Genomic DNA, 24,313 nt, shown 5'->3' with positions numbered 1-24,313 from the left:
CAGAACTGAGGAAGGGTCACCGGACCCGAAACGTTAACCCTGTTTTTTCCTTCACAGATGCTGCCAGACCTGCTGAGCTTTCCCAGCAACTTTGTTTTTGTTCCTGTTTTTATCCATGGTTCATATAGTGTACAGGTAAAAAGAAAAAAGCTGTACAAGGACAGAAAATGCTGGAACTTTCAGCAAGTCAGGTAACATGTAATCGAGGTTACAGACAAAAAAACTGCAGATGCTGGAATCCAAGGTAGACAAACAAAGGGCTGGAAGAATACAGCAAGCCAGGCAGCATCTGAAAGAAAGGAGAAGCCAACGTTTCTGGTATTACCCAAATTGTTCTTAACGAATTGTAAACAAATAATACAGTGAATTCTGAGAATATTTAGGACCAGGAATAAGAGGCATCAAATAGAAAAATGACCACCATTAAACAGTGGGTCTGAATTTCACAGCATTAGGTAGAATTAATCCCCCGAAACATTGACTTCTCCTTTCCTCCAGATGCTGCCTGTTTTTCCAGCCTCCTGTTGTCTAACATGTAATCAAGTTAAGTTCTGAATTTGGAAATGCAGCTTTAGTTTAAAGCTGCACATGAACTTGACTGAAGCATCAAATTTCAAAGACATATCTGCCTGTACTCCTTTGCAGATGTTGACTGGTGCATTCTGAATTAACATCATCCTTTTTGCCATGGGTACTTGAAACTTTGTAATTTTCACATTTGCAGTTGTATAGGATTTCACTGTGTGAACTATACAAAGCCTGCATCTGCAGGACAATTACGTATGGGTGACTATTTGCAGCACAGGTTTTGCCTACATACCTCCTGAATTATCCTTACTCATCAGACTGTTGGAGTGACTGAGTAAAATAATGCAGCATATTTGAAGAAGATCAGATTCATACCTTCCTTAGGCAAAGACTCAGGATTGAAGATGACTTGCATCCACTCCTGTTCTGTGATAGAAAATAAACCTTTGTTTTGTGCTTTGCTGGCTGGGCCAATATTTAATGTCCATACCTAATTGCCCTTGAGACCTTGCCATGCAATCATAGGTGGTGTAACAGCTGCCAATCACCTTCTCACCATTCCCAAATGTACCTTCCAGGTAAAGCAACGATTTACTTGAATATCTTTTCAGGCACTCTACTGTATTGTCACTCACAATACTGTCTCATCTACACCGTGGAGAACAAATGTAGACTGGGTAACCACATCGCAGAACATCTGTACTTTAGACCAATGCTTTCTCCTCTTGCTGTCTATTCTATTCGACCTGAACCTTTTGTTTTTCATCTCCTTCCTTTGTACAGCATACAGTAGGTTGAGATCACGGTTAAAACATTTGCAGTACTCTAGACTTTATGGATAGAGTGTAGTGTACAAGAAAAGGAGATAATGTTGAATCTGATACAAAATCAGAAATTACTGGAAAAACTCAGCAGGTCTGACAGCATCTGTGGATCCAGTGACTCATCTTCAGAACAGTTCTGTCTCTCAAAGCAGTTGAGAAGCACTACCATAGGAACATTGAAACAGACTAGGCCATTCAGCCCCTTGAGACTCTTTTGACATTCTTGAGATCATGGCTGAATCAGAATCAGAATCCCTACAGTGTGGAAACAGGCCCTTCGGCCCAACAAGTCCACACCGAACCTCAGAGCATCCCACCCAGATCTATGACCCACCTAACATGCACCCTCTACCTCCCTGAACACTACGGGCAATTTAGCATGGCCAATCCACCTAACTTGCACATCTTCGGACTGTGGGAGGAAACCGGAGCACCCGGAGGAAACCCACGCAGACACGGGGAGAATGTGCAAACTCCACACAGTCGCCCGAGGCTGGAATCGAACCCAGGTTCCTGGCGCTGTGAGGCAGCAGTGCTAACCACTGTGCCACCGTGTTGCCCGTGCTCGGTGATCTAACTCCATATAGCTGCCTTTGTCCAGTATCCCTTAATACTTTTTCTTAACAAAAATTGATCTATCTCAGATTTATAATTAACAACTTTTACTAGATACCATCAGTTTGGAAGAAGGGTCACTGGACCCGAAATGTAAACTTTGATTTCTCTCCACAGATGCTGCCAGGTCTGCTGAGTTTTTCCAGTAATTTCTGTTTTTGTTGTTGTTAAAATTAATAGCACAAGTGCTGTCTTCACAAGAAGATCCTCCTAACCCAACAGTGGGAAAGGTGGACCAACAGCATTTCCCTTTCCCACACAAACTTGCCATCATTGAGACACAATTCATTCACTGCTGGGTGGAATGTATGCATGCCTGTTATAGGTACTGTATCTGGACTGGGTCGCAGCTGGAAACTCCCAGGAGAACAGAGGAAACACTTGAGAAATCCTCAAAGCATCCTTGAAGAAGTCAAACATCCCTGTTAACTCATAGCAGACCCTGACTTGTGATTGACCAAAATGGAGAAAGCTCATCTGTTAATGCACCAAGTTCCTTGAGAGACTTTGCCTGGAATGTTCAGAGGTGGCCATGGTGTCAGAACGAGTGCATAAACCTTCAAATAACTTATTCACCCAGTCCTTAAGCACCACCTGGCCTGCACATGTTAGAGTCTGCGCATCACATGTGTTCCGAAACTGACTTTCCTCAGTGTGAATGGTAACCATTCTAGACTGACAGCCCTCGGTGTGGGTGATACTGCCCTGGTCTGAGATTCCTTAGTTTGAGCAATCCTGTTTTCGACTGACATTCCTTAGCTTGTCTGATACTATTCTAGATTGCATTCATTATTGTGTTGGTACTGCTTTAGAGTGATGTTCCTTTGTGTAGGTAATACTGCCGTAGGCTGACATACCTTTGTGGTTCTACTCTAGACTGATGTTTCTTACTATGGGTCATACTCTTTATGTTCCTTTTTATGATGATACAGTTCTATAATGTTGCCTATGGGGTGATATCGGTCTAGACTGACATTCTGTTGTATGGATGAAGCTTTGAAATGGTCAGTACAACAGTTGCAGTGCTAAACAAATGCTTATTTTCAGTCCAGACAGTAAGTCAAGTGCAATGCATTTCTCCCGGTCATCTGAACTGTATTTATCTCCTAACTAAAATCACTAAAGCAGATTGGTGGACATTTACCATTTTATGATTATTTTGTTAGAAATAATATGCACGGACATGGGGACAAAGCAGGAGATTGGCACTAGGTAGTAGTGATACTCATTTGAAGAGCAAGTGCAGATTTGATGGGCTGATTGGTCTCCTTCTGCACTGTAACCCTTATGCGGTTCTGTGATTATGTAGTAATTTATTTCTATTTGTGAAACCTATGTGCCAGAATTAACTCAGAGATAGTAAGAATTGCCGATGCTGGAGTCAGAGATAACACAGTGTGGAGCTGGAAAAACACAGCAGGTCTGGTAGCACATGTGGAGAGAAAGCAGAATTAACATTTTGGGTCCAGTGACCCTTTTTCAGAACAGGAGGTCTATTTTGAGAAGCCATTAGAGTGAAAACACCTGCATCTCCAAGCCCACAGTGAGTGCTGAAAAGACACATAGCTTTTAGAGTTTGCACCTTGTGTCTCCCTTTCAGTGTCTAGTTTCTTGGGAAATTCATGTAACCACAAGAAATTTTAAAGTAAACCCTCAGCATCGCGTGAGTCTGATTTAAGTATGTTACTGAAGTGTATGAGCTCTCCTAGACCCAAGACATGAATGCTCTAATATCCTCTGCTGATAAAGAAAAGTTTGGTTGTATACAGGTTTTCTATTTTAAAGTCATTACATTCTTCCCATCCCTCTCCTCTCCACTGCTCCTGTCAGCCTTAGGAGGGGAGTGTTAATATGGAGACCTTTGTCTCTCCCTGCAATCTGCATTAGTTGTGATATCCTGAGTTTACTGAAGGTATACTCCTGCTTTCTTAGCAGACAGATTTTGAACTTGTTTAATTAAATCATTATAAGAGCTGTCAAACCATGAAATGAGAGGATTGAGAAAACAGGTTCAGGAAAGTCTGAAACTTTAGTAGGCCTGTCTGATAGATTGGGATGGGAATCTGGTCCTAGCTGGCGAGGGAAGAATATAATTTAATACTAACAGTTTGAAATTTAGACACCAGGAAACAACTTGTGTTTCTTTATTTTGAGAATTTCTTGTTCCAAAGATGGGTTCTGTGTCTGAGTGATTGAATGCCAAATAACTCTCATAACTCAAGTGACATCAAAAATAAAACTGCCAAGCTTGTTTAGTTCTGATTAAATAGTGAGAGAATGTAAGAAATTGCATAAACTTGAAATGTGTTCAAGAGTCAGCGCTGCCAAAGCTGGCTGAGAACTTAGGATTCAATAGAAATTAAGATAGTAAGCAATTCTATTATTGGTAGGAAACTTCTCAACAACACCCGTAATTCCAGTCCCTGAAATGTTACAAAATCTGCCGGTTACCGGGTAAATGCACGGTTTAAATGACAGAAGGAGGTTTACCTGCTATAAAAGTGATGAACCAGCCCAGCCGTGAGTCAAATGGAAGCATTTTTACAGGCCTCATCAGTGTTATACTGCCACTGTAGGCACACACCCAGGCAGTGTCTCACATCACACTGCACAGAAGCAGACTGCATCACTGCAATTATTGATTACCTAATACTACCTCGTCTTCCTGTATGTGTGCTGAAGCTACTTGAATGTGGAAGAAGATCATTCTGTCAGTACAGGGAATGCAGTAAGGATAAAAAGAAACGTGAATGCTGTAAATCTGAAGGAAATGCTGAAAATATTGGTATTGGATATCAGGTCAGTTGATTTAACATAGATTAAAAAGCAGTTAACAAAGGAGAGCAAGCTGATGCAGATGGGTTAAACACCATCTTTTGATCTTTGGCTTCTGGCTTTGAAAGGCAGCCACAGTGATGGCTGTAGGATCCTCATTGCAAATCCTATCCTGCGGACCCTGATAAAAGCCTATCCTGATTAACAGTGGGGTGGCATGGTGGCACAGTGGTTAGCATTGTTGCCTCACAGCAACAGGCACCCGGGTTTGATTCCAGGCTTGGCCAACCGTGTAGAGTTTGCACATTCTCCCTGTGTCTGTGTGGGTTTCCTCCCACAGTGCAAGGATGTGCAGGTTAGGTGGATTAGCCATGGGAAATGGCTAAGGAAGGGTCACTAGACCTGAACTGGTAACTCGGATTTCTCTCCGCAGATGCTGTTAGACCAGCTGAGCTTTTTGCAGCAATTTCTGTTCTTGTAAGATAAATTCTTGATCACCAAGGGGATGAAAGATTGTCAGGGATACACTGGAATGTAAAGTTGAGGTTAAAATCAGATCAGCTGTGATTGTATTGAGCGGTAGAACAGGCTTGCAGGTCTGAATGACTTCAGTCTTGTTTCTTGTTCATATGTTCGTATGTTTATAAATATGATTACTTGTCTTGAATTACCACAATGCAATATTAGTAACCAGATAAAGACGAGCATATGAGCAAGAAATTTCTCTTGGTTATCTGAAATGGAGCATGTTTATTCACTAAAGAGAATAAGGTGTAACAAGGTGTTATAATTGAAAGCATGATGATCAGTTTACTAGGGTGTTTTAATAGAAGGAAGCATTATAACATGAGTGGGACCTACAGCTTGGAAACTGTTGACACCAAGATTACAGCAGTGTTTAAAGTTTTTCTAATGTTTAGTGTTTCACATAATGTGGCAGTACTAAAAATTGATGGAAGAATCTGCAAAGTATATTGACGTAATATAATTAATGGTTTGTTTTCTTGTAGTCTGATCCTCTTGGCTTAAATGCAACTGTGGAGTCAAGTGAAGGAGATTCAGTAGCCGACAGTGGACAAAGGAAGCGACGGCATTCTGATGATACTCAACAACAATCAGCAAACAGCTTCAAAAAACCCCGAGTAAGTTTCACCTGATATTTGAATGTAATCTGCAGAAAAATACTGTATTCTTTCACAACTATGTATACATTAGTGACCATTTTATGCTCTCTTAATTTACTTTTAACTTTGACAAGCAGCTTCAGCTTCAGAACTGTAACATAAATGAGCTTTTGCTGTAATATATAGGAATGATGTTGGAATATAGAATAATGGAGCTGTGCAGGAGAAGTGATTTGTTCCATTGAGCCTGGTCTTTGGTAAAGCTAACCAATTAGTCCCATTCCCTGTTTTACAGCATAGCTCTGTATATTTTCCAATTCATTCAATTCTGCTTCAACCACCCCATAAGATAGTTCATTACAGATCATAACAACTAGCCGTTTTACAGAATTTTTTATGTCACCTCTGGTACCTTTTTTTGTTTTCTAAGCACCATCTCAGCTTCTTCACATAGCTGAATGCCCTCATTCCTTGTATCATTCTAGTAAATTGTTTTAACACCCCACTTGTCCTTTGATCTCTACTTGGCACAATCTTGGTTATCTATACAGCATCTGAAAATACACAGTGGCCTGGATTTTCCAATGGCCAAATGGCAAATCTGGAGTTGTGAATGGTACATTTGGTATTTAAAGAGATGTTCTGACATAGAGTCATAGAGATGTACAGCACAAAAACCGACCTTTCAGTCCAACTTGTCCATGCCGACCAGATATCCCAACTAAATTAGCCCTATTTGCCAGCATCTAGCCCACATCCCTCAATACTCTTCCTATTCATATACCCATCCCCTCGCCTTTTAAATGTTGTTATTGTACCAGCTTCACCTCTTCCTGTGGCAGCTCATTCCATACACGCACCAACCTCTGAGTGAAAACGTTGCCCCTTAGGTCCCTTTTAAATCTTTCCCCTCTTACCTTAAACCTATGCTGTCTAGGTTTGGACTCCCCTACCCCGGAGAAAAGACCCTGTCTATTTACCCTATCCATACCCCTCATGATTTTATAAACCTCTATAAGATCACCCCTCAGCCTCGGACACTCCAGGGAAAACAGCAGCAGCCTGTTCAGCCTCTCCCTAAGTTCAAACCCTTTTGTCTCAATAGCATGCAAAAATTTTCACTGTGTCTTGGTATGTGTGACAATAAAAAAACAAATAAATCAAATCAAATTTGGGGTTCATTCAGTAAATTTGACTATGCTAATTTATCTCACAAGGCTCCTAGCAAAAGGAATAATTAAGTAAACAAACAGGTAACATTTATACTTGCTTGAAATCCAAAACTAGAGCTCATAGATGCAAGATAGTCACCAGCAGATCCAATCGGGTGTTCAGTTAAAATGTCTATATACAGAGAATGTTTAAGAAGTGGATCTCATTACCACAAGCAGCAGTTGAGGTAAATAGTTTCATTGCATTTAATGCAAAGTTAGATAATTACTTGAGTGAGAGATGAATAGAGTTGTACAGTGATAGATTCCAATAAAGTAGGGCAGCAGGTAACTTAAATGCCAGCATAGACCTGTTGGACTGAATGGCCTATTTCCGTGCTGGAAACTCAATCAAGATTATTCTGCTGTAAGACGAAAGAAACCACTAAATAAATGCTGTGTTATGACAGCTTAATTCTTTTTTTATTTCAACACTAATCCCATTACTATACCTCAATTAAGTCAACCATTAGATTATCCCTGTTCTAAGGAAAACAGTCTTTGACTTTTCTCACAGTGGCAGTTTCCAAACTCTGGCAACTTTCTTGTAAATCTCCTCGTGTACTCTCTTCAGAGCATTATCCAGATTTCTCCTGTAATGCAGTGACCAGAACTGTATACAGAATTCCAGTTGTGGCCTAAACAGCACTTTATATAGTTCCAGTATTACATTCCTGCTTTTGTATTCTATGCCCTGTCAAATAAAGGAAAGCATTCCGTTTGCTTTCTTTACCACATCATCTACACGTCCTGCCCCATTCAAGGACCTGCAGACATGCACACCAAGATGGACAGAAATTCTTGCCAATTAAATGCAGGAGACTTAATGCATTGCCTTTAGCTTTTGCCATGATGTGGAGGTGTCTGTTTTGGACTGGGGTGGACAAGATCAGAAATCACGCGACGCCAGGTTATAGTCCAACATGTTTATTTGAAAACATAAGCTTTCGGAGCTTTGTCCATTCTTCAGGTGTTAGTGAGAGAGGTAGCATCAGACACAGAATTATAGGGAAAAAATCAAAGGGTAACACCACTGATGAGGATGGATTAAACAAACCTAAGATGCTGTTAAATCTTTAATCAACTAGAAGGTTTTAATTGATCAAGTCACTGTCCTGAGAGAACTAAAGGTTTTATCAGTGTAAAGAGGAGGTGACATTTTAGGTCAAACAATGCATGTTAGGTGTGAGGCCTTGTTTAGAATCTGTTTGTGTTTTGTTTTGGAGTCAGACTGGTTTTATTTCTAAAGTAGGAATTTATAAAATGCCACATTAACTGACTACAAATTGTGTCCTTTTTGAACAAAACAGAATGTATTTGCAAATTCACATTCACCCCATAGATTTACGTGTGTGTGTGTGTGTGTGTGTGTGTGTGTGTGTGTGTGTTTTTGCCATAAGTTCTTCCCTCTACCTTGCAACTCTTATTATGGCATAATCCGTCCACTTTCAATTGTGGTGTTGCATTTGATCCCAAAAGGAGGTACATCCAAGCCATCCCTAAGAGCGCCTATTGTCACCTCAGCCTCCATTAGAATGATTCGGAGTGATTTTTGTTTAATTTATAGTTCTTATGCACTGCCAGTTTTTTTCAGTGTTCTGTATTAGCTCATCTGCTCTAAAACTGTCATCCATACCTTTTCTGTAGTAGATTGTTTCAACTCCTGGCAATCTGCCTTATTCTACCATCTGTAAACCTGCGTTCCTTAAAAATTTGGCCTAAGCTGCACTTAGTTTCATTCATCCATTACCTCTGCACTTACTAACTTCAAAATAATTCCCTATCTCTGTGATCTCCTTCAGCCCTACATTATCTCAAGTTATCTATACTCCTTCAGTTTGGCCCTTGAGCATCTCCAGTGATAGTTGTGACAGCCACTGAGGACCTGAGCTCTTGAATTTCCTTCTGAAATCTTTCTGCCTCTTTCTCTCTTTCCTTCTTTAAGATATGCTCTAAAACTTATCTCTTTTGCCAAGTTGTTGGTCATCTAACCTAATATCTCCATTTGTGTCTTAGTTTCAAATTTTGTGGCTATTTTACCATGATAAAACAGTGCTATGTATAGCAATTGTTATAGGCAAGGTAGCATCAGTTGACAGTATAGATGGAATGGTGCTACGATGAAAGTGGAATTTTTTGATTATCAATTAAATTAATAATTTGTTTAATTAACTACTTATTTTATTGTAAAAAATAACAATTTAATCTGTAAACAAACACAGAGTCATGGAAAAACTTGAGGTGGCAGGGGAAAGAACAAAAACCCATGATAGGAGAAGGTGGGATCGCTTAATAACAAAAGGATTATGGTACAAGGCAAAGTGGGATGGTTATGGGATAAGTTGAAATTGCTATTAACTTATAGCTGTCTAATCAGCTAAAGGGTCCATGATGTTCAAGCAGCGTATTTTTAAAGTTAACTCTCAATTAAATTTCCTGGTTTTCCATTCTCACCTTTCTTAACTTGTGCCTCCATTAGAATGATTTGGAGTGATTTTCTTTTAAAATTTAGTTCTTGTGCACTGCCAGTTTTTTTCAGTATTCTGTCTCTCTAGTCTTTCTCAGGCACATTACCTGTCATTTTCAGGCCACTGCAAGGTTGCTTACTCATGCAGATTATCAGAAACATTGGTTGTTGTGAAATGACTGAAACCAATTGAAAAGAAGCTGACTTTGATGTAAAGTGGCTTGTTTATTCACTTTCGCCAGTTTGACACTACTATTGCAAAGCTATTTCACATCTTGTTTCTAACAGATGTTTAGCTAAAGTGTCATTTGGTAGTACCCAATTTGAGCACTGCTGAAAACAAAACACATTTCATTGAAATTTTTGTCTTGCAATCATTTGGACATTTGTAAGAATGCCAAAGTAGGGGAGAATAGCATCTTATGCTGTACGAGAAGAGTGTTGATTGTTGGAGGCGTTACCATGTGAATGCACTCGTTCATGATAACTGACAGTTAAAAGTTAAGTTTTGTATAAGTTTATATCCGGCATCTTGACTTCACTTGATCAAGTCATTGCTCTTAGAAATGAACTAGAGAAGGCTGCCACTTATTTTGTTGAGTTGTAACAGATGCAGTCAGTGTACATGTTCTTTCTGTGTGCAAAGAACAGGGTCATGTGTACTAATATATGTAATTAAAATGAAAATACATCAAACTGAGAGCCAGACTGACCGCCTTGAATTGGCTCTTACTGCACTGGGGATTATTTAGCAAATGTAGTCCAATTGCAGAGTCACATCTAATGTCGGGCAGTGTTTTAAGTTTTCTAGCATGGAATGATTGGGAATGATCAGTACCTTGCCTGTTGTAAACAGCTAAAAGGAGCATGCTGTTTGATATGACCTGCGAGTCTTCGACATATATGGCCTATATATGTAGAATCACATCTTCAGTGAAATTCATGTACCATATGTTGTTCCCCATTATATTGGAATTCTTCTCCTGATGTGTACAAACTTTGACAAAATGTGTCAACATTTCGTAGCTAAAGGTTATCATGAAAACAGTTTCTGAGTTTAGAGTATAATTTACCTTCGTCTGATTATTGAAAAATGTTGCAAATGAAATTGTTGAATTTTTTTTCCTTTCTTTCTACAGATAGATGCACCATTGACTCCCACGACTTTGATAATTCCTATTTCTCCTATCGCCACCGCCACTTCCAGCACACCTGCCTCCAGAACAAGCAGAACAAATTCTGCTGATGAGAAACAACAGCTAGCACCGACATCAGCACAAGCATTGGCAGCAGCATCCTCCTCCTCCTCATTGTCTTCACCACCTATGCCTGCACCTGCACCTGCACCTGCACCTGTATCTATCCGTCCTACAGCGTAAGTGCATATCCCCAAATCAGATAGCAGGGACTTCTAGTTTTTACGTTTGTTACATGATATACTTGGAGTTTATTCATTGTGGTATTGGTGAAAATCAATTGGCCACTAATAAATACTCTCACATTGGATTACTATCATTCAAACAAAAGTGAAAATAAGTTCCATTGTTACTCACAGTCAAACTGGAGAACTGGTAATTGATCCACTTAGAGCTCACTGAGTTTCCTGAGGTTTAACTGAGTGTCTGCTGATATTTCCCCATGTTTGCTGTGCCTGTTTGGTTGATAGTGGGCACGTGCGTACACACACACCACTGTCACCACCACCACGCACCTCCAGAAATGCCAGAATCCCTCCACTTCACATAACAGGATCCCCTAAAGTCAGGCTCCAGACTCTCTCCTGGTCGTGTTCTTGCATCTCTCCAAGTGATGCTGCATAAGACCATAAGATGTAGTCTGTTTGACTTGTTGAGTCTGTTCTGCCATTGAATAAGATTGTCGCTGATCTAATAATCCTCAGGTCCAATTTTCTGCCTTTTCCCCATAACTCTTGATTTCCGTGCTGGTTAAAAATCTGTCTTTCTCAGCCTTGAATATACTGTTATGTACTTATATACTTTGTATAGGCCCAAGCTCCACAGCCTCTCTCCATTAAGAAAATCCCTCCATATCCAGAATCAGCCCAGTAAATCTTCTTAGGGATGTGTCTCCTGTGGTGACTGTAATGAGGTCAGCCACATGAATGTAAGTTCCCTGATTAGGGCTGTTAATCTGGTTCAGTCAGGGAGCCGTGGCTGACAGATATAAACAGGAGTGTCAAAGGTTCTGTTCACTCTGAGAGCTGGCTCTGAGGAAGCCGGACTAGTGTCAAGTACTATGCGTGTGAAAATAGAGGATAACTTGGTGACGGGATGCTGGCCTCTTTGGAGTTATTTCAGCTCCAGTGCACCGATCTCCTGTGGCAGTCCACCAGTTACAGGTTGCCAACCCGAAAATGCCCTCCTTATCTCAATTTTCCATCTTTTCTTAGTTAGCCAAAACCCTGTCCATGCTAATGTACTACCTCAGCATCATTGGCTCTTCTCATTTTAAGTAGCCTAATGTGTGGCATGTTATCAAACACCTTCTGGTAATCCAATTATGTTACATCTATTGGTCCCTCTTAATCTATCTTGCTTGTTATCTCTTTGAAGAATTCTAATGAATTTGTCAGGCATGATTTCCCCTTCATGAAGCCATGCTGACTCTGTCTGATTATTTTACATACTTCTACATGCTCTACTATTACATCCTTTATAACAGACTTTAAGCTAACTAGCCTATGGTTACCTGATTTTGTCTTCTTCCTTTTTAGAATAAAAGTGTTCCATTGGCAGTTTTCCAATCTTCCAGCACTTTTTGAGAATACAAGACCTCTTGGAAGATTACTACCAATACATCCCGTATCTCTGTGGTTACTTCTTTTCATATCCTAGGATGCATTCCATCACATCAAGGAGACTTATAAGCTTTTTAGCCCCCTTAGTTTTCCTTGTACTTTTTCTCTAGTGATAGTATTGTTTTTATTTCCTTTCACCCCCTTTTCCCCATTGACTACTTATAATTTTTGGAATGATTTTAGTTAGTTCCCTCAACTGTGAAGCCTAACGCAAATTTTTATTCAACTCTTCTGCCATTTCTTAGTTGCCCATTATCATATTCCCAGCTTTAATTTCGAAGGGGCTGTGTTCACTTTGACCTTTCTGTTCCTTTTTATATCCTTAAAGAAGCTCTTGCTGTCTGTCTTGGTATTACTTGCAAGTTTACTTTCAAAGTTCATTTTCTCACTCTTTACTATTTTTCTGGTCATTTCTTGTTGATTTTTAAAACCAAACCCTCTGGTATAACACTAATCTTTGCCAAATTGTATTTTTTTTCTTTCAATTTGACACTATCCTTAATTTGCCTGGTTAACCATGGTTGATTTATCCCTTTCCCTTTCCCAGAGTCCTCCTTTCTCACTGGAATATATCTTTGTTGTGAGCCATGGACTATTTTCTCAAATGTCTGCCATTGTTCCTCAACTTTCTTTGCTGCTAAACTTCTTTCTCAGTCCACTCCTGATAGCTGTTGCCTCATTCTTTTGTTTATTTACTGTTATTAAAGTTTAGCTCAGTTTTTCTGCCCAATGTTTTCCCCTTTCAGACTGAATACTAAATTCTACTATATTATGATCACTGTTTCCCGGAAAGTCCTTCCAGATCCAATTATATCAAACAATTAGGTAAGTTAATAAAATGTCATAACTTTTCACAAGGGGAATCGAATAACAGAATGGGGAGGTTAGGATTCAGTTATACAGGACATTGGTGAGACCACATTATAGAGTATTGTGCACTGTATTGCTCATATTATTGAAGGAAGAATGCAAGTGTGTCGGACACAGTTCAGAGAAGGGTTACCAGATTAAGAACTGGAATGAGAAGGTTGTTTTATGAGGAAAGGGCATCCAAGTTAGGCCTGTATCGGAGTTTAAAGAGTAAGAGGGAACTTGCTTGAAACATATAAGATCCTGTGTGTTCTTAACAGAGTGGAAGTGGAAAGGATATTTCCTTTTGTGGGAGAATCTAGAACGATAAGACAGTTTTAAAATCAGGGGTCACCAACTTCAAACAAATTAGACAAGATGTTTTATCTGCAAGGGTCATGTACTTTTGGAATTCTTCCTGAAAAAGTGATAGAAGCAGAGTTCTTGAATGCCTTTATGAGGTTTAAAGGTTATCAAGGATAAGATGGGAATGCAGGTTTAAGGTTGCAACCAGATTAGCCTGATCTTGTTGAATGGCAGAGCAGCTTCAAGGAGCTAAACAACCTCCTCGTGATGTTAATTCAAAAGTTCCAGACCTCTTCCATGTCACATTTCAGACCACCTCCATGTTGTGTTTCAGACACTGCTCAGGTCACATACCAGAGCACCTTTATGCCCTGTTTGAGAGTGTTTGCAAAGCTTGGTGCTGATGATAACTGTATTGGAAAGTCACTAGAATTTAGTATTCAGTCACTTGAGGCTATTGGAAGTTGGAAGTCATGTGGTGAAACATCCAGGACTATGTCCGCCTGAGTTTGCAATTTTGCTGAAGTTGAATTCTATTGAAAGCATGAGGAATCTGTACTTAAGGTTGATAATCTAGCATGGTGGAGAAGTAAACAATTCACAAATGTAAAGGGGAAGTTGCTGAATCAGCGTGGATTGGTGCAGTAACATATTCTTTTGAAATTCTTTGTATACATATTAATTAATATATAAGGTTCAGGTAAACATGTAATGTCAGCAGACACTAAGAGAATTTGGTATTAATAGTGATACCGGACTCTTTGTAGAGTTCAGTCATGTTTATTTTATAAACCGTGGAGATGCATATTGATTCTGTCAGTTTGGATTCTGTGAATATCAATTTATAATCCTTGTGTCGCAGTGTGTACTGGGACCTTGATGTTCCAACTAACGCAGTGTTAAAGGAGCGTCCTCCAATTGAGATGCTTCCACCGCATCCAGATGTGGAAATATTACGTGCACAGCTGACAGTGAAACTGAGGCAACACTACCAGGAGCTCTGCCAACAAAGAGAAGGTAACGTCTACAGGGATGTAGACATATTCTGTTCCACATATTGATGTTGTTCATCCTGATGAGCCTGGAAAGAATTATGTAGTTAAAAAAAACCATGCTTCATAATTCAGACTTCTTTTTCTACTAAGAAAGTTTGGTTTTCCCAACCTGTCCATTTGCCAGAAGAATTTAGAACCTATTCTTTGAAAAAGAGGCACCATTTGTGGGCGTGATCTCCACTTTGTGATAAAAGTCTTATGCTTCTGGAACAGAAAGTTGTCAGTTCAAAGTTGAGCACATAATCTAAGATGACAGTCTAGCACTGGGGCAGCGTTGCACTTTTAATGACATCTTTATTTGGATGTGACATCAAACTGAGCCCTTATCTGTCCTGTTGGGTGAAGTAAGAGATTCTATTGCACTACTTGAATAAGCAAAGAAACACATTGCTTGTGTGGGAGACTGCTGTACTCAAATTGATAGCTACATTTCTCTGAATTGAAACAAAAATTATACTTCCCAAGAGACTAATTGCATATAAAGCATTTTGGGTGTTTGCAAGTCTTTTAATTTCCTCCCTGGTAGATTCTAACCCTTGCTGAGCACCAGCCACTGGATGGTATAATGCCATGTGTGTTGGCCTAGGAATTGAATATCACCGACATGATAACTCGAGAGGGCACGCAGTGAAAATGATTCTGTCCTCGTCCAACACCCAGTGTGAAGTTTCTGGTACTGATCACTGGACAGCAAACAAGGCTTCCGTTGGGTTTGGTTGTTGTTTTTTAACTGCCACCTGGACTTAAGACAACCAAGTCAGAACAGACCAATGACAAACCTGAGTGGGGAATAGAGTGGGCAGGGAGGCACATGTGAAGTCAATGACAGGTAAATCCTGGCCCAGACTCATGGTTAGCCTTGTGGAATCACCCAAACCTAAAGGAAGCCACATGCAACTAAAGTTCACATTGTTATTTTGAGTATTGTTCATTTTTGGATAATCTACTGTCTGTACCAACAATTTAGGGAAATACGATTTTCTGGTTTTGACTTCTTCCATTTGCAAGAGACCGCATTTTTTTATTTTTGGATTCTGGTCTAAAAATTAAGAAAACAGACACTGCTTTTAAAAAAGGGGAGAATATGCAAGAAGTTCTTGCATTATTGGAAAACAGTGAAGCAAGCATGAGACATTTGAGCCCAGACAAATTAGCACCGCCTTTGTGGGTTCAGGAAAGCTCACCATAGTGACAGCCCTCTGATTTGTCCAGTTGCAACTTATTGTAGATCCTGTGAGGGAAATACAAACAGAAGGTAGGAGAAACCTCCAGAAGCTGACTGCATTGATATTTCTTTGATCCCTTTCTTTGTAAAGTTACTCTCTCCAATTCTGTGTTAAAAGGGCAGGAAAGCTGCATTTAGAGACCTAAAAGAAATAATTCGAAAACCCAAAGGAAAACAAAAGACCCCTGGTCCAACCAGTCAGTCAGTGGACCAAAGACTGACCAGTGCCGAGCAGATAACATTTTGCCATCATCAAAAAGTGTGGGATTGTGAGAACAATCACAGTGCAGAGGTGATATACCCGGATATTACTTGGACTGGAGAGTTTTAGCTATGAAGCGGGATTGGATAAATTGTTGTCTTCCTTGGAGCAGATAAGAATGGGGAGAGGTATGTTTTGAGTTGTATAAAATTATGAGGGGCATAGATAGGGTAGACAAGAAGGAACTTTGCCCTTGACAGAGGGAGCATGACCAGGGACGGAGATTTAAGATAGGCAGCAGGAGGTTTAGATGGAATGTGAGGAAAACAAAAATTTGCACAGAGGGTGATGGGAATCTGAAACCTCACTGCTTATAAAATTGGTAAAGGCAGAAACCCTCATACATCTTAAAAAAAATGTTTTTAGATTACACTTGCAATGCCAAGGCATAGTCGGCTCTGGTCCAAGTGCTGGTAAAGGGGATTAGAATAGTTAGTTGTTTGTTTTTGACTGGTGCAGACTCAATGGGCCAAAGGGCCTTTTCTTTTGCTTTAGACCTCAATGAGACCATCGAGTTGTTTGAAATAGTTTGGTGATACAGAATTGCATTTTCTTGACTACTTTTATTTCTCTTCATCCACAATATTTGTGACTTGTGTATTTTTCTTTGTGTGTCTGTTTGTTTGTGTGTGTATGTGCACACATGTGTGTTTGTTAAAGTTTAAAAGGATGAAGGTTTAAGTTGTATAGTCATTAATTAGCAGTTAATTTTCCTTGTTTTTGCCATTTGTTAACAAAATCAGTTTGCATACAATAAATAGCTATTTTCTTCTTAATGACAAAAAAGCTGGTGTGTATCTCTTTTAACCTGAATCAGATAATTAAGTAAATTGGCCACTCTGGTAGTTTAATTAAATTTTCACATTTGTGGCTACTTTGAGAAGAGTGGGCCTCAATGTCACTCACTCTCCGAATCGAGTCCTGACACATTGGTAATGTGGCTTCTATTTTCATTTAAAGAACTGTGATTACATTGCTTGATTTACTCAGGCGTAAGCTGATGGGCCAGTCTGGGTTTCTATATTATGGCTGGCAGGTCTTACTTTAGTTAAGAATAAAAAGAATTTTAATCATCCTTCCCGTAGTGACCTGGGAAACATTCAATTTATAGACTAGGTTTCCAGCTGGTCGATATGAGAAGCGTCTTTGGATCCTGTTTAACATTAGTTTGATTGCTCCGGCAGGGATTGAGCCACCTCGTGACTCTTTTAATCGTTGGCTTTTGGAGCGCAAGGCCATCGATAAAGGCAAGGACCCACTGCTTCCCAGTGACTGTGATCCTATTGTCTCTCCCTCTATGTTTCGTGAAGTGATGAATGACATTCCTATCAGGTAATAGAAATGTTCTTTTGTGATATGGGCTATGATAAATATATCTTCAATTGTAGTAAAGCACGTACCGATTTCACATGCTGCTGCCACCTGCCCAACAAGTGTATGCTGCTCATCTCAAGCTTCACTTCCCGTCTTTGGGACAATAATGTCATATGTGCCTTATCATGTACCTAAACCAGCGAGAAAGATGAAGTTTACAGACCCACATTTGCAGGTGATAGTGATACTTATTTGGACCACACTTTGAATACTGTGTGTATTTAAAAGGGGTTGGTTAGCTCAGTTGGACTTGGTAAGACCACACCTGGAATATTTTGTGCAGCTTTTGTTTCGTTGCCAAAGAAGGACATTCTGGCCATTGAGAGAGTGCAAGAAAGGTTTACCAGCCTGATTCCTGAAATGGCAGGCCTGACAGATGAAGAGAATTGGATTATTTAGAACTATATTCACCCGAGGTTAGAAGAATGAGGGAGATCTGATGGAAACCTGTGAAATGCTAAGAGGAATAGACATGGTAAATGAAAGAAGCATATTCCCCATGACAAGGGAGTCCACAACCAGGGATCATAGTCTGATGATATGGGAACATAAGAACAGGTGTAGGCCATTCAGCCCCTCAATGATTCCACCATTCAATAAGATCATGGCTGATCTACAACTAACTGCATATACCTGTCTTTGGCCCATATCACCCTTAATATCTTTGCATAATAAAAAATTATCTATCTCAGATTTAAAATAAACAACTGATCCAGTGTCCACTGATGTTTGTGGAAGAGCATTCCAAACATCTACCTTCCTTTGTGTGTAGAAGTGCTTCCTGAACAGTCTGGCCCTAATTCTCCGACTCCACCCCCTAGTTATAGAATTCCCAACCAGTGGAAGTAGATTATCTAATTGACTATGTCTTTTCCTGTTAATATCTTGAACATGTTGATCAGGTCACCCCCTTAAACTTCTAAATTCTAGAGAAAACAAGTCTAATTTGTGTAATTCCTCCTCATAACTTAAACCAGAACAGAAATTGCTGGAAAATCTCAGTAGGTCTGGCAGCATCTGTGGAGGGAAATCAGAGTTAATGTTTCAGGTCCAGTGACCCTTCTTCAGAACAGACCCTGCCTCATTACTTAAACCCTGACGTCCAGGTATCATTCTTGTAAAACTATGTTGTACTCCCTCTAAGGCAAATATATCCTTCCTTAGGTGTGGTGTCCAGATCTGCTCACAGTACGTCAAGTGGGGTATAATCAAAGTTAGTATAACGACAGCCTTAACTTCTGCTTCCTTGAACTCCAGTCCTTTAGATATAAAAGCCAACATTCATTATGGCTGACAAAAAAACTGAAAGAACTGCAGATGCTGGAATCTGAAACAGTAACAGAAGTTGCTGGAAAATCTAAGCAGATTGTTAAGGCTGATTGTCCAACTCAGTACCATGCTAGTTCGGTTGGCTAGCTGGCAGGTTTGTGATGCAGAGTGATGCCAACCACTTGGATTCAATTCCCACACCGGCTGAGGTTACTATGAAGGACTTTCCTTCTTATCCTCTTCCCTCACCTAGGGTGTGGTGACCCTGAAGATAAACCACCCCCAGTCATCTCTCTCGTTAATGAGAGAGCAACCCTATGGTTTGGTGAGACTATGGCAACCTTTAATGTGTACATTTCTTGTCACCATATTAGAAAAAGGATAGAGAGGCACAGGAGAGGGTACAGAGAGAGATTTACAACAGTGGTACAACAGATTGGCAGGTATACATACCAGAAGAAATTTTTCATGCAAGGTCTCTTGTCTTTGAATGCAAACAGAGTAAACAGTCTGCACACCAAGACCTGTATCAAACAGCATCTCTTGTAATAGAGGTCTACTGGAAGGATCATGCCACAATTATTAAAGATTTTGCTTGAATACTTTATTTTTAATTTTCTAAATGTGACATTGCTTTCTGCATTGAAGATGGAATGCTGAAATTGACTTGTTGCTTTGTACTTTTATTTACAGGTTGTCTCGCATTAAGTACAGGGAAGAAGCCCGGAGGCTGCTTTTCAAATATGCTGAGTCTGCAAAACGAATGATTGAATCCAGGTATTATTTTAAATCTGTATTTGGGATTACTGGCAAGGGCGATATTTATTGCCCATCTCTAATTATCCTCCATTAGGTGGTAGTGAGCTCCCATCTTGAACATCTGCTGTCCATCCGTGGTGTAGGTACACTAAATTACTTGTTCTTTAGTAACTTCGTACAACCAAGTAGGTTGCTGGATCTTTTCAGTTAAGAGTCAACCTCATTGCTGTGGATATGAAGTCACATGTAGGGTAGACCAGATGACGGGGGTAGATTTTCTTCACTGAAGTACATTAGAGAACCAAGTGAGCTTTTACAGTCTGGTCATTTCCTGTTTATTATTAATGCCACTATCATTTTATTGCAGCATAATTAATTAAATTTAAATTCTCTTTGGTGTTATTGTTTTGAACTTTTGTTTGAGCATTAGCCCAGCCTCTGGATAGATAGTTAATTTAGAGTAGCATTATGCAACATTCCCCTATCTCAGGGCCAACTTTTCAGAAGGACTCCCTGAGATTTCGTGGTCTCAGTTAAATTCTGACAAACACTGTACATAGTCAGACAGATATTTGCTGCAATGCTTTCAGTCTCAATGGGAATTCTTGGTGACAGATATTCACAGACTTTGATTTTCATTGTTGGATAGACTCTGGTAAGTCTCAGTGTCAGATATTCAGAAAGGCTTTAGGAATTCTTTCTGTCAGATATTCCAACAGGCTGATAATTCTCAGCGTTGGATATTTTGACAATCTGTATGAATTTTTTTTCTTTTATGTAATAAACATGTTGTTAAAGAGCATCTGCCTCCTCATGTGAATATGTTTCATTGACCAACCTCTAAGCAATTACAAAAAAAAACAAATGATCTAACAAGCCAGTTTCATTCTGGGATATAACTTGTTCAGCATCACCTTAAGCTGGGATCATAATGTGATAACAGCTGTGAAATCAATTATGTAGCATAATCACTACAATAATAGCATGCAGATTGATGGTAAAAGTGAGAGTAAAATAGTATGTGCTGAATGTTTTTAAACTGTAGAACTTCTTTTTCTGTAGTTTGAAGACTGGCACATTTAAATGCCTTGACAGTGCCAAAGGGATTTAATGCCTTGAGAATTTATCTCCACTTTTTATGCAAATCCTTCTTTGTCTACTTTTACCACCCTAAGAGAAACTTGACCTCTCCCAAAGGGCACTTGCCCTTTCCTATAGGATTCCTATACCTCTCCAAAAGGGTACCTTACTTCTCCAATGAACTCCAGTAAGTTTCGACCTCCTGAAAAGTGTAAAGCTTCCAAGTCATGTTTTGGACATCCCAACAATGAAAATTAGATCTGACTGAAAGCAGCTGCACTTTTACATATGCAGTTACTTCCTTTGAATCATACCTTCAAAGTACAAGCACCCTTTTCCCTTCAACAAAAATGGTGGATGCTGGGTTTGGGGGTAGGGCTTCTGAAATCTGGGTACCAACAACAATTTTTCTATGTTGGAGACACACGTCTTTATTACAGAAATACAGGCCACTATGTTACTGGACAGGAACTGTGGCAGAGCTTAGAAAAACTGATAAGGTGTTAGTTAGAATTTTACTGAAATGTAATCGTGGTTCAGCGAACATTTCTTACTTTGAGTTATGAACCTGTGCAGCAGTACAGCTATAGGACTTTCCTTCCAAATGTTACAGAATCATAGAAGTGTTATAGTGCAAAAGGAAATCATTCAGCCCATCATACATTCTGCTATAGTTGAGAGATGGCTGTATGCGTATAGAAGAGGGGAGGTAATTGTATCTATAAAAATGTGGCAAAAGGAATTTGTCTGTACAGGAGTGGAGAGGGGACTGTGATAACAAGGTGGAGAGCTGGATGAACACAGCAGGCCAAGCAGAATCATAGGAGCAGGAAGGCTGACGTTTCGGGCCTAGACCCTTCATCAGAAATGGGGGAGGGGAAGGGGGTTCTGAAATAAATAGGGAGAGAGGGGGAGGCGGATAGAAGATGGATAGAGGAGAAGATAGGTGGAGAGGAAACAGACAGGTCAAAGAGGTGGGGATGGAGCCAGTAAAGGTGAGTGTAGGTGGGGAGTTAGGGAGGTGATAGGTCAATCCAGGGAGGACGGACAGGTCAATGGGGCGGGCTGAGGTTAGTAGGTAGGAGATGGGGGTGCGGCTTGAGGTGCGAGGAGGGGATAGATGGGAGGAAGAACAGGTTAGGGAAGCGGGGACGAGCTGGACTGGTTTTGGAATGCGGTAGGGGAAGGGGAGATTTTGAAGCTTGTGAAATCCACATTGATACCATTGTTCCTGCAACCTTCGGGTGGCATCGTTGTGGCAATGCAGGAGGCCCAGGATGGACATGTCGTCTGAGGAATGGGAGGGGGAGTTGAAATGGTTCGCGACTGGGAGGTGCAGTTGTTTATTGCGAACCGAGCGTAGGTGTTCTGCAAAGCGGTCCCCGAGCCTCCGCTTGGTTTCCCCGATGTAAAGGAGGCCACAACGGGTACAGCGGATGCAGTATACCACATTGGCAGATGTGCAGGTGAACATCTGCTTGATGTGGAAAGTCTTCTTGGGGCCTGGGATGGGGGTGAGGGAGGAGGTGTGGGGGCAGGTGTAGCACTTCCTGCGGTTGCAGGGAAAAGTGCTGGGTGTGGTGGGGCTGGAGGGGAGTGTGGCGTGGACGAGGGAGTCACGGAGAGAGTGGTCCCTCTGGAAAGCAGATAAGGGTGGGGAGGGAAATATGTCTTTGGTGGTGGGGTTAGATTGCAGATGGCGGAAGTGTCGGAGGATGATGCGTTGGATCCGGAGGTTGGTGGGGTGGTACTTGAGGATGAGGGGGATTCTTTTTTGGTTGTTATTGCGTGGACGGGGTGTGAGGGATGAGTTGCGGGAAATGCGGGAGTCACGGTGGAGGGCATTCTCGACCACTGAGGGGGGGATGTTGTGGTCATTGAAAAACGAGGACATCTGAGATGTACGGGAGTGGAATGCCTCATCCTGGGAGCAGATGCGGCGGAGGCGAAGGAATTGGGAATAGGGGATGACATTTTTGCAGGAAGGTGGGTGGGAGGAGGTGTATTCTAGGTAGCTTTGGGAGTCGGTGGGCTTGAAATGGATATCGGTTTCTAGGTGGTTGCCTAAGATGGAGACAGAGAGGTCCAGGAAGGTGAGAGAGGTATCAGAGATGGTCCAGGTGAACTTAAGGTTGGGGTGGAAGGTGTTGGTGAAGTGGATGAACTGTTTGAGCTCCTCATGGGAGCATGAGGCGGCGCCGATACCATCATCAATGTAACAGAGGAAGAGGTGGGGTTTAGGGCCAGTGTAGGTACGGAAGAGGGATTGTTCCACGTAACGTACAAAGAGGCAGGCATAGCTTGGGCCCATGCGGGTACCCATGGCCACCCCCTTTGTCTGTAGGAAGTGGGAGGAATTGAAAGAGAAGTTGTTGAGGGTGAGAACGAGTTCAGCTAAGCGGATAAGGGTGTCGGTGGAGGGGGACTGTTCGGTCCTGCGGGACAGGAAGAAGTGGAGGGCCTTTAGGCCATCTGTATGGGTAATGCAGGTGTATAGGGACTGGACTTCCATGGTAAAGATGAGGTGTTAAGGACCGGGGAATTGGAAGTTCTGGAGGAGGTGGAGGGTGTGGGTGGTGTCACGGACATAGGTAGGGAGTTCCTGGACCAAGGGGGAGAAAATGGAGTCCAGATAGTTGGAGATAAGTTCGGTGGGGCCGGAGCAGGCAGAGACAATGGGTCGACCAGGGCATTCAGGTTTGTGGATTTTGGGAAGGAGATAGAAGCGGGCAGTGCGGGGTTGGGGAACGATGAGGTTGGAGGCCGTGGGTGGGAGGTCACCTGAGGTGATGAGGGGACTGTGTCTGTACTGGAGTGGAGAGATGACTGTGTCTGTACCGGAGTGGAGGTGTGACTGTGTCTGTGCAGGAGTGGAGAGGGGATTGTGTCTGTACAGGAGTAAAGAGGTGACTGTTTCATTACAGGAGTGGAGGTGTGACTGAGTCTGTACAGGAGTGGAGCTGTGACTGAGTCTGTACAGGAATCGGGGTTTGATTATGTCTGTACAAGAGTGGAGTGGTGACAGTGTCCGTACAAGAGTGGCAGTGTGACTATGTCTGTACAGGGGTGGAGGTTTGACTGTGTCTGTACTGGAGTGCAGAGGGGCTGCGCTTCTACAGGAGTGGAGGTATGATTGTTTCTGTGCAGGAGTGGAGAGATGACTGTGTGTACAATAGTGGAGGTGTGACTGTGTCTGTACAGGTGTGGAGAGGTGACTGTGTCTGTACATGAGTAGAGAGGAGACTGTGTACAGAGGTGGAGGTGTGACTATGTCTGCACAGGAGTGGAGGTGTGACTGCGTCTGTACAGAAATGGAGGGGTGACTGTGTCTACACTTGAGTGGAGGAGTGACTGTGTCTGTACTGGAGTGCAGAGGGGACTGCAGAGGGCGGCACCGTTGCTCAGTGTTTAGTACTGCTGCCTCACAGTGCCAGGGACCCGGGTTCGATTCTACGCTCGGGCGACTGTGTGGAGTTTGCACATTCTCCCCGTGTCTGCGTGGGTTTCCTCCCACAGTCCAAAAATGTACAGGCTAGTTGGATTGGCCATGCTAAATTGCCCATAGTGTTCAGGGATGTATAGATGAGGTGGGTTGTAGGGGGATGCTCTGAGAGTCAGTGTGGACTTCTTGGGCCGAAGGGCCTGTTTCTACAGTGTAGTAATTCTATGATTCTATGACTGTGTCTGTACAGGAGTGAAGGGGTGACTGTGTATTTGCGGGAGTGTAGAAATGGCTGTCTGTGTACAGCAGTGGGGACAACTGTGCCTGCAG

The 24,313-nt window shown here is 41.5% G+C and overlaps 1 protein-coding gene across 7 annotated transcripts in view; it reads left to right on the top strand.

Annotated features, from left to right (window-relative positions):
- The window catches only part of pcif1 (phosphorylated CTD interacting factor 1), a 150,421-nt gene that overhangs the window by 65,899 nt on the left and 60,209 nt on the right, over window positions 1-24,313 (top strand). For all 7 annotated transcript variants that reach the window (XR_007264154.1, XR_007264153.1, XM_048608101.1 and 4 more), the window contains 5 exons: window positions 5,753-5,884; window positions 10,684-10,919; window positions 14,380-14,534; window positions 17,244-17,391; window positions 19,396-19,479. Coding sequence is in view for 5 of the 7 variants with exons in the window: in XM_048608101.1 (XP_048464058.1) it covers window positions 5,753-5,884; window positions 10,684-10,919; window positions 14,380-14,534; window positions 17,244-17,391; window positions 19,396-19,479 (755 nt within the window). In the remaining 2 variants the exon portion in view is untranslated. The remainder of the gene's footprint in view (window positions 1-5,752; window positions 5,885-10,683; window positions 10,920-14,379; window positions 14,535-17,243; window positions 17,392-19,395; window positions 19,480-24,313) is intronic.

Source organism: Rhincodon typus, chromosome 19 (genome assembly GCF_021869965.1).
Source record: "Rhincodon typus isolate 14 chromosome 19, sRhiTyp1.1, whole genome shotgun sequence".
NCBI lineage: Eukaryota > Metazoa > Chordata > Chondrichthyes > Orectolobiformes > Rhincodontidae > Rhincodon > Rhincodon typus.
The sequence above is the reverse complement of the archived record's forward strand: the minus strand, read 5'-3'. Positions and strand labels throughout refer to the sequence as shown.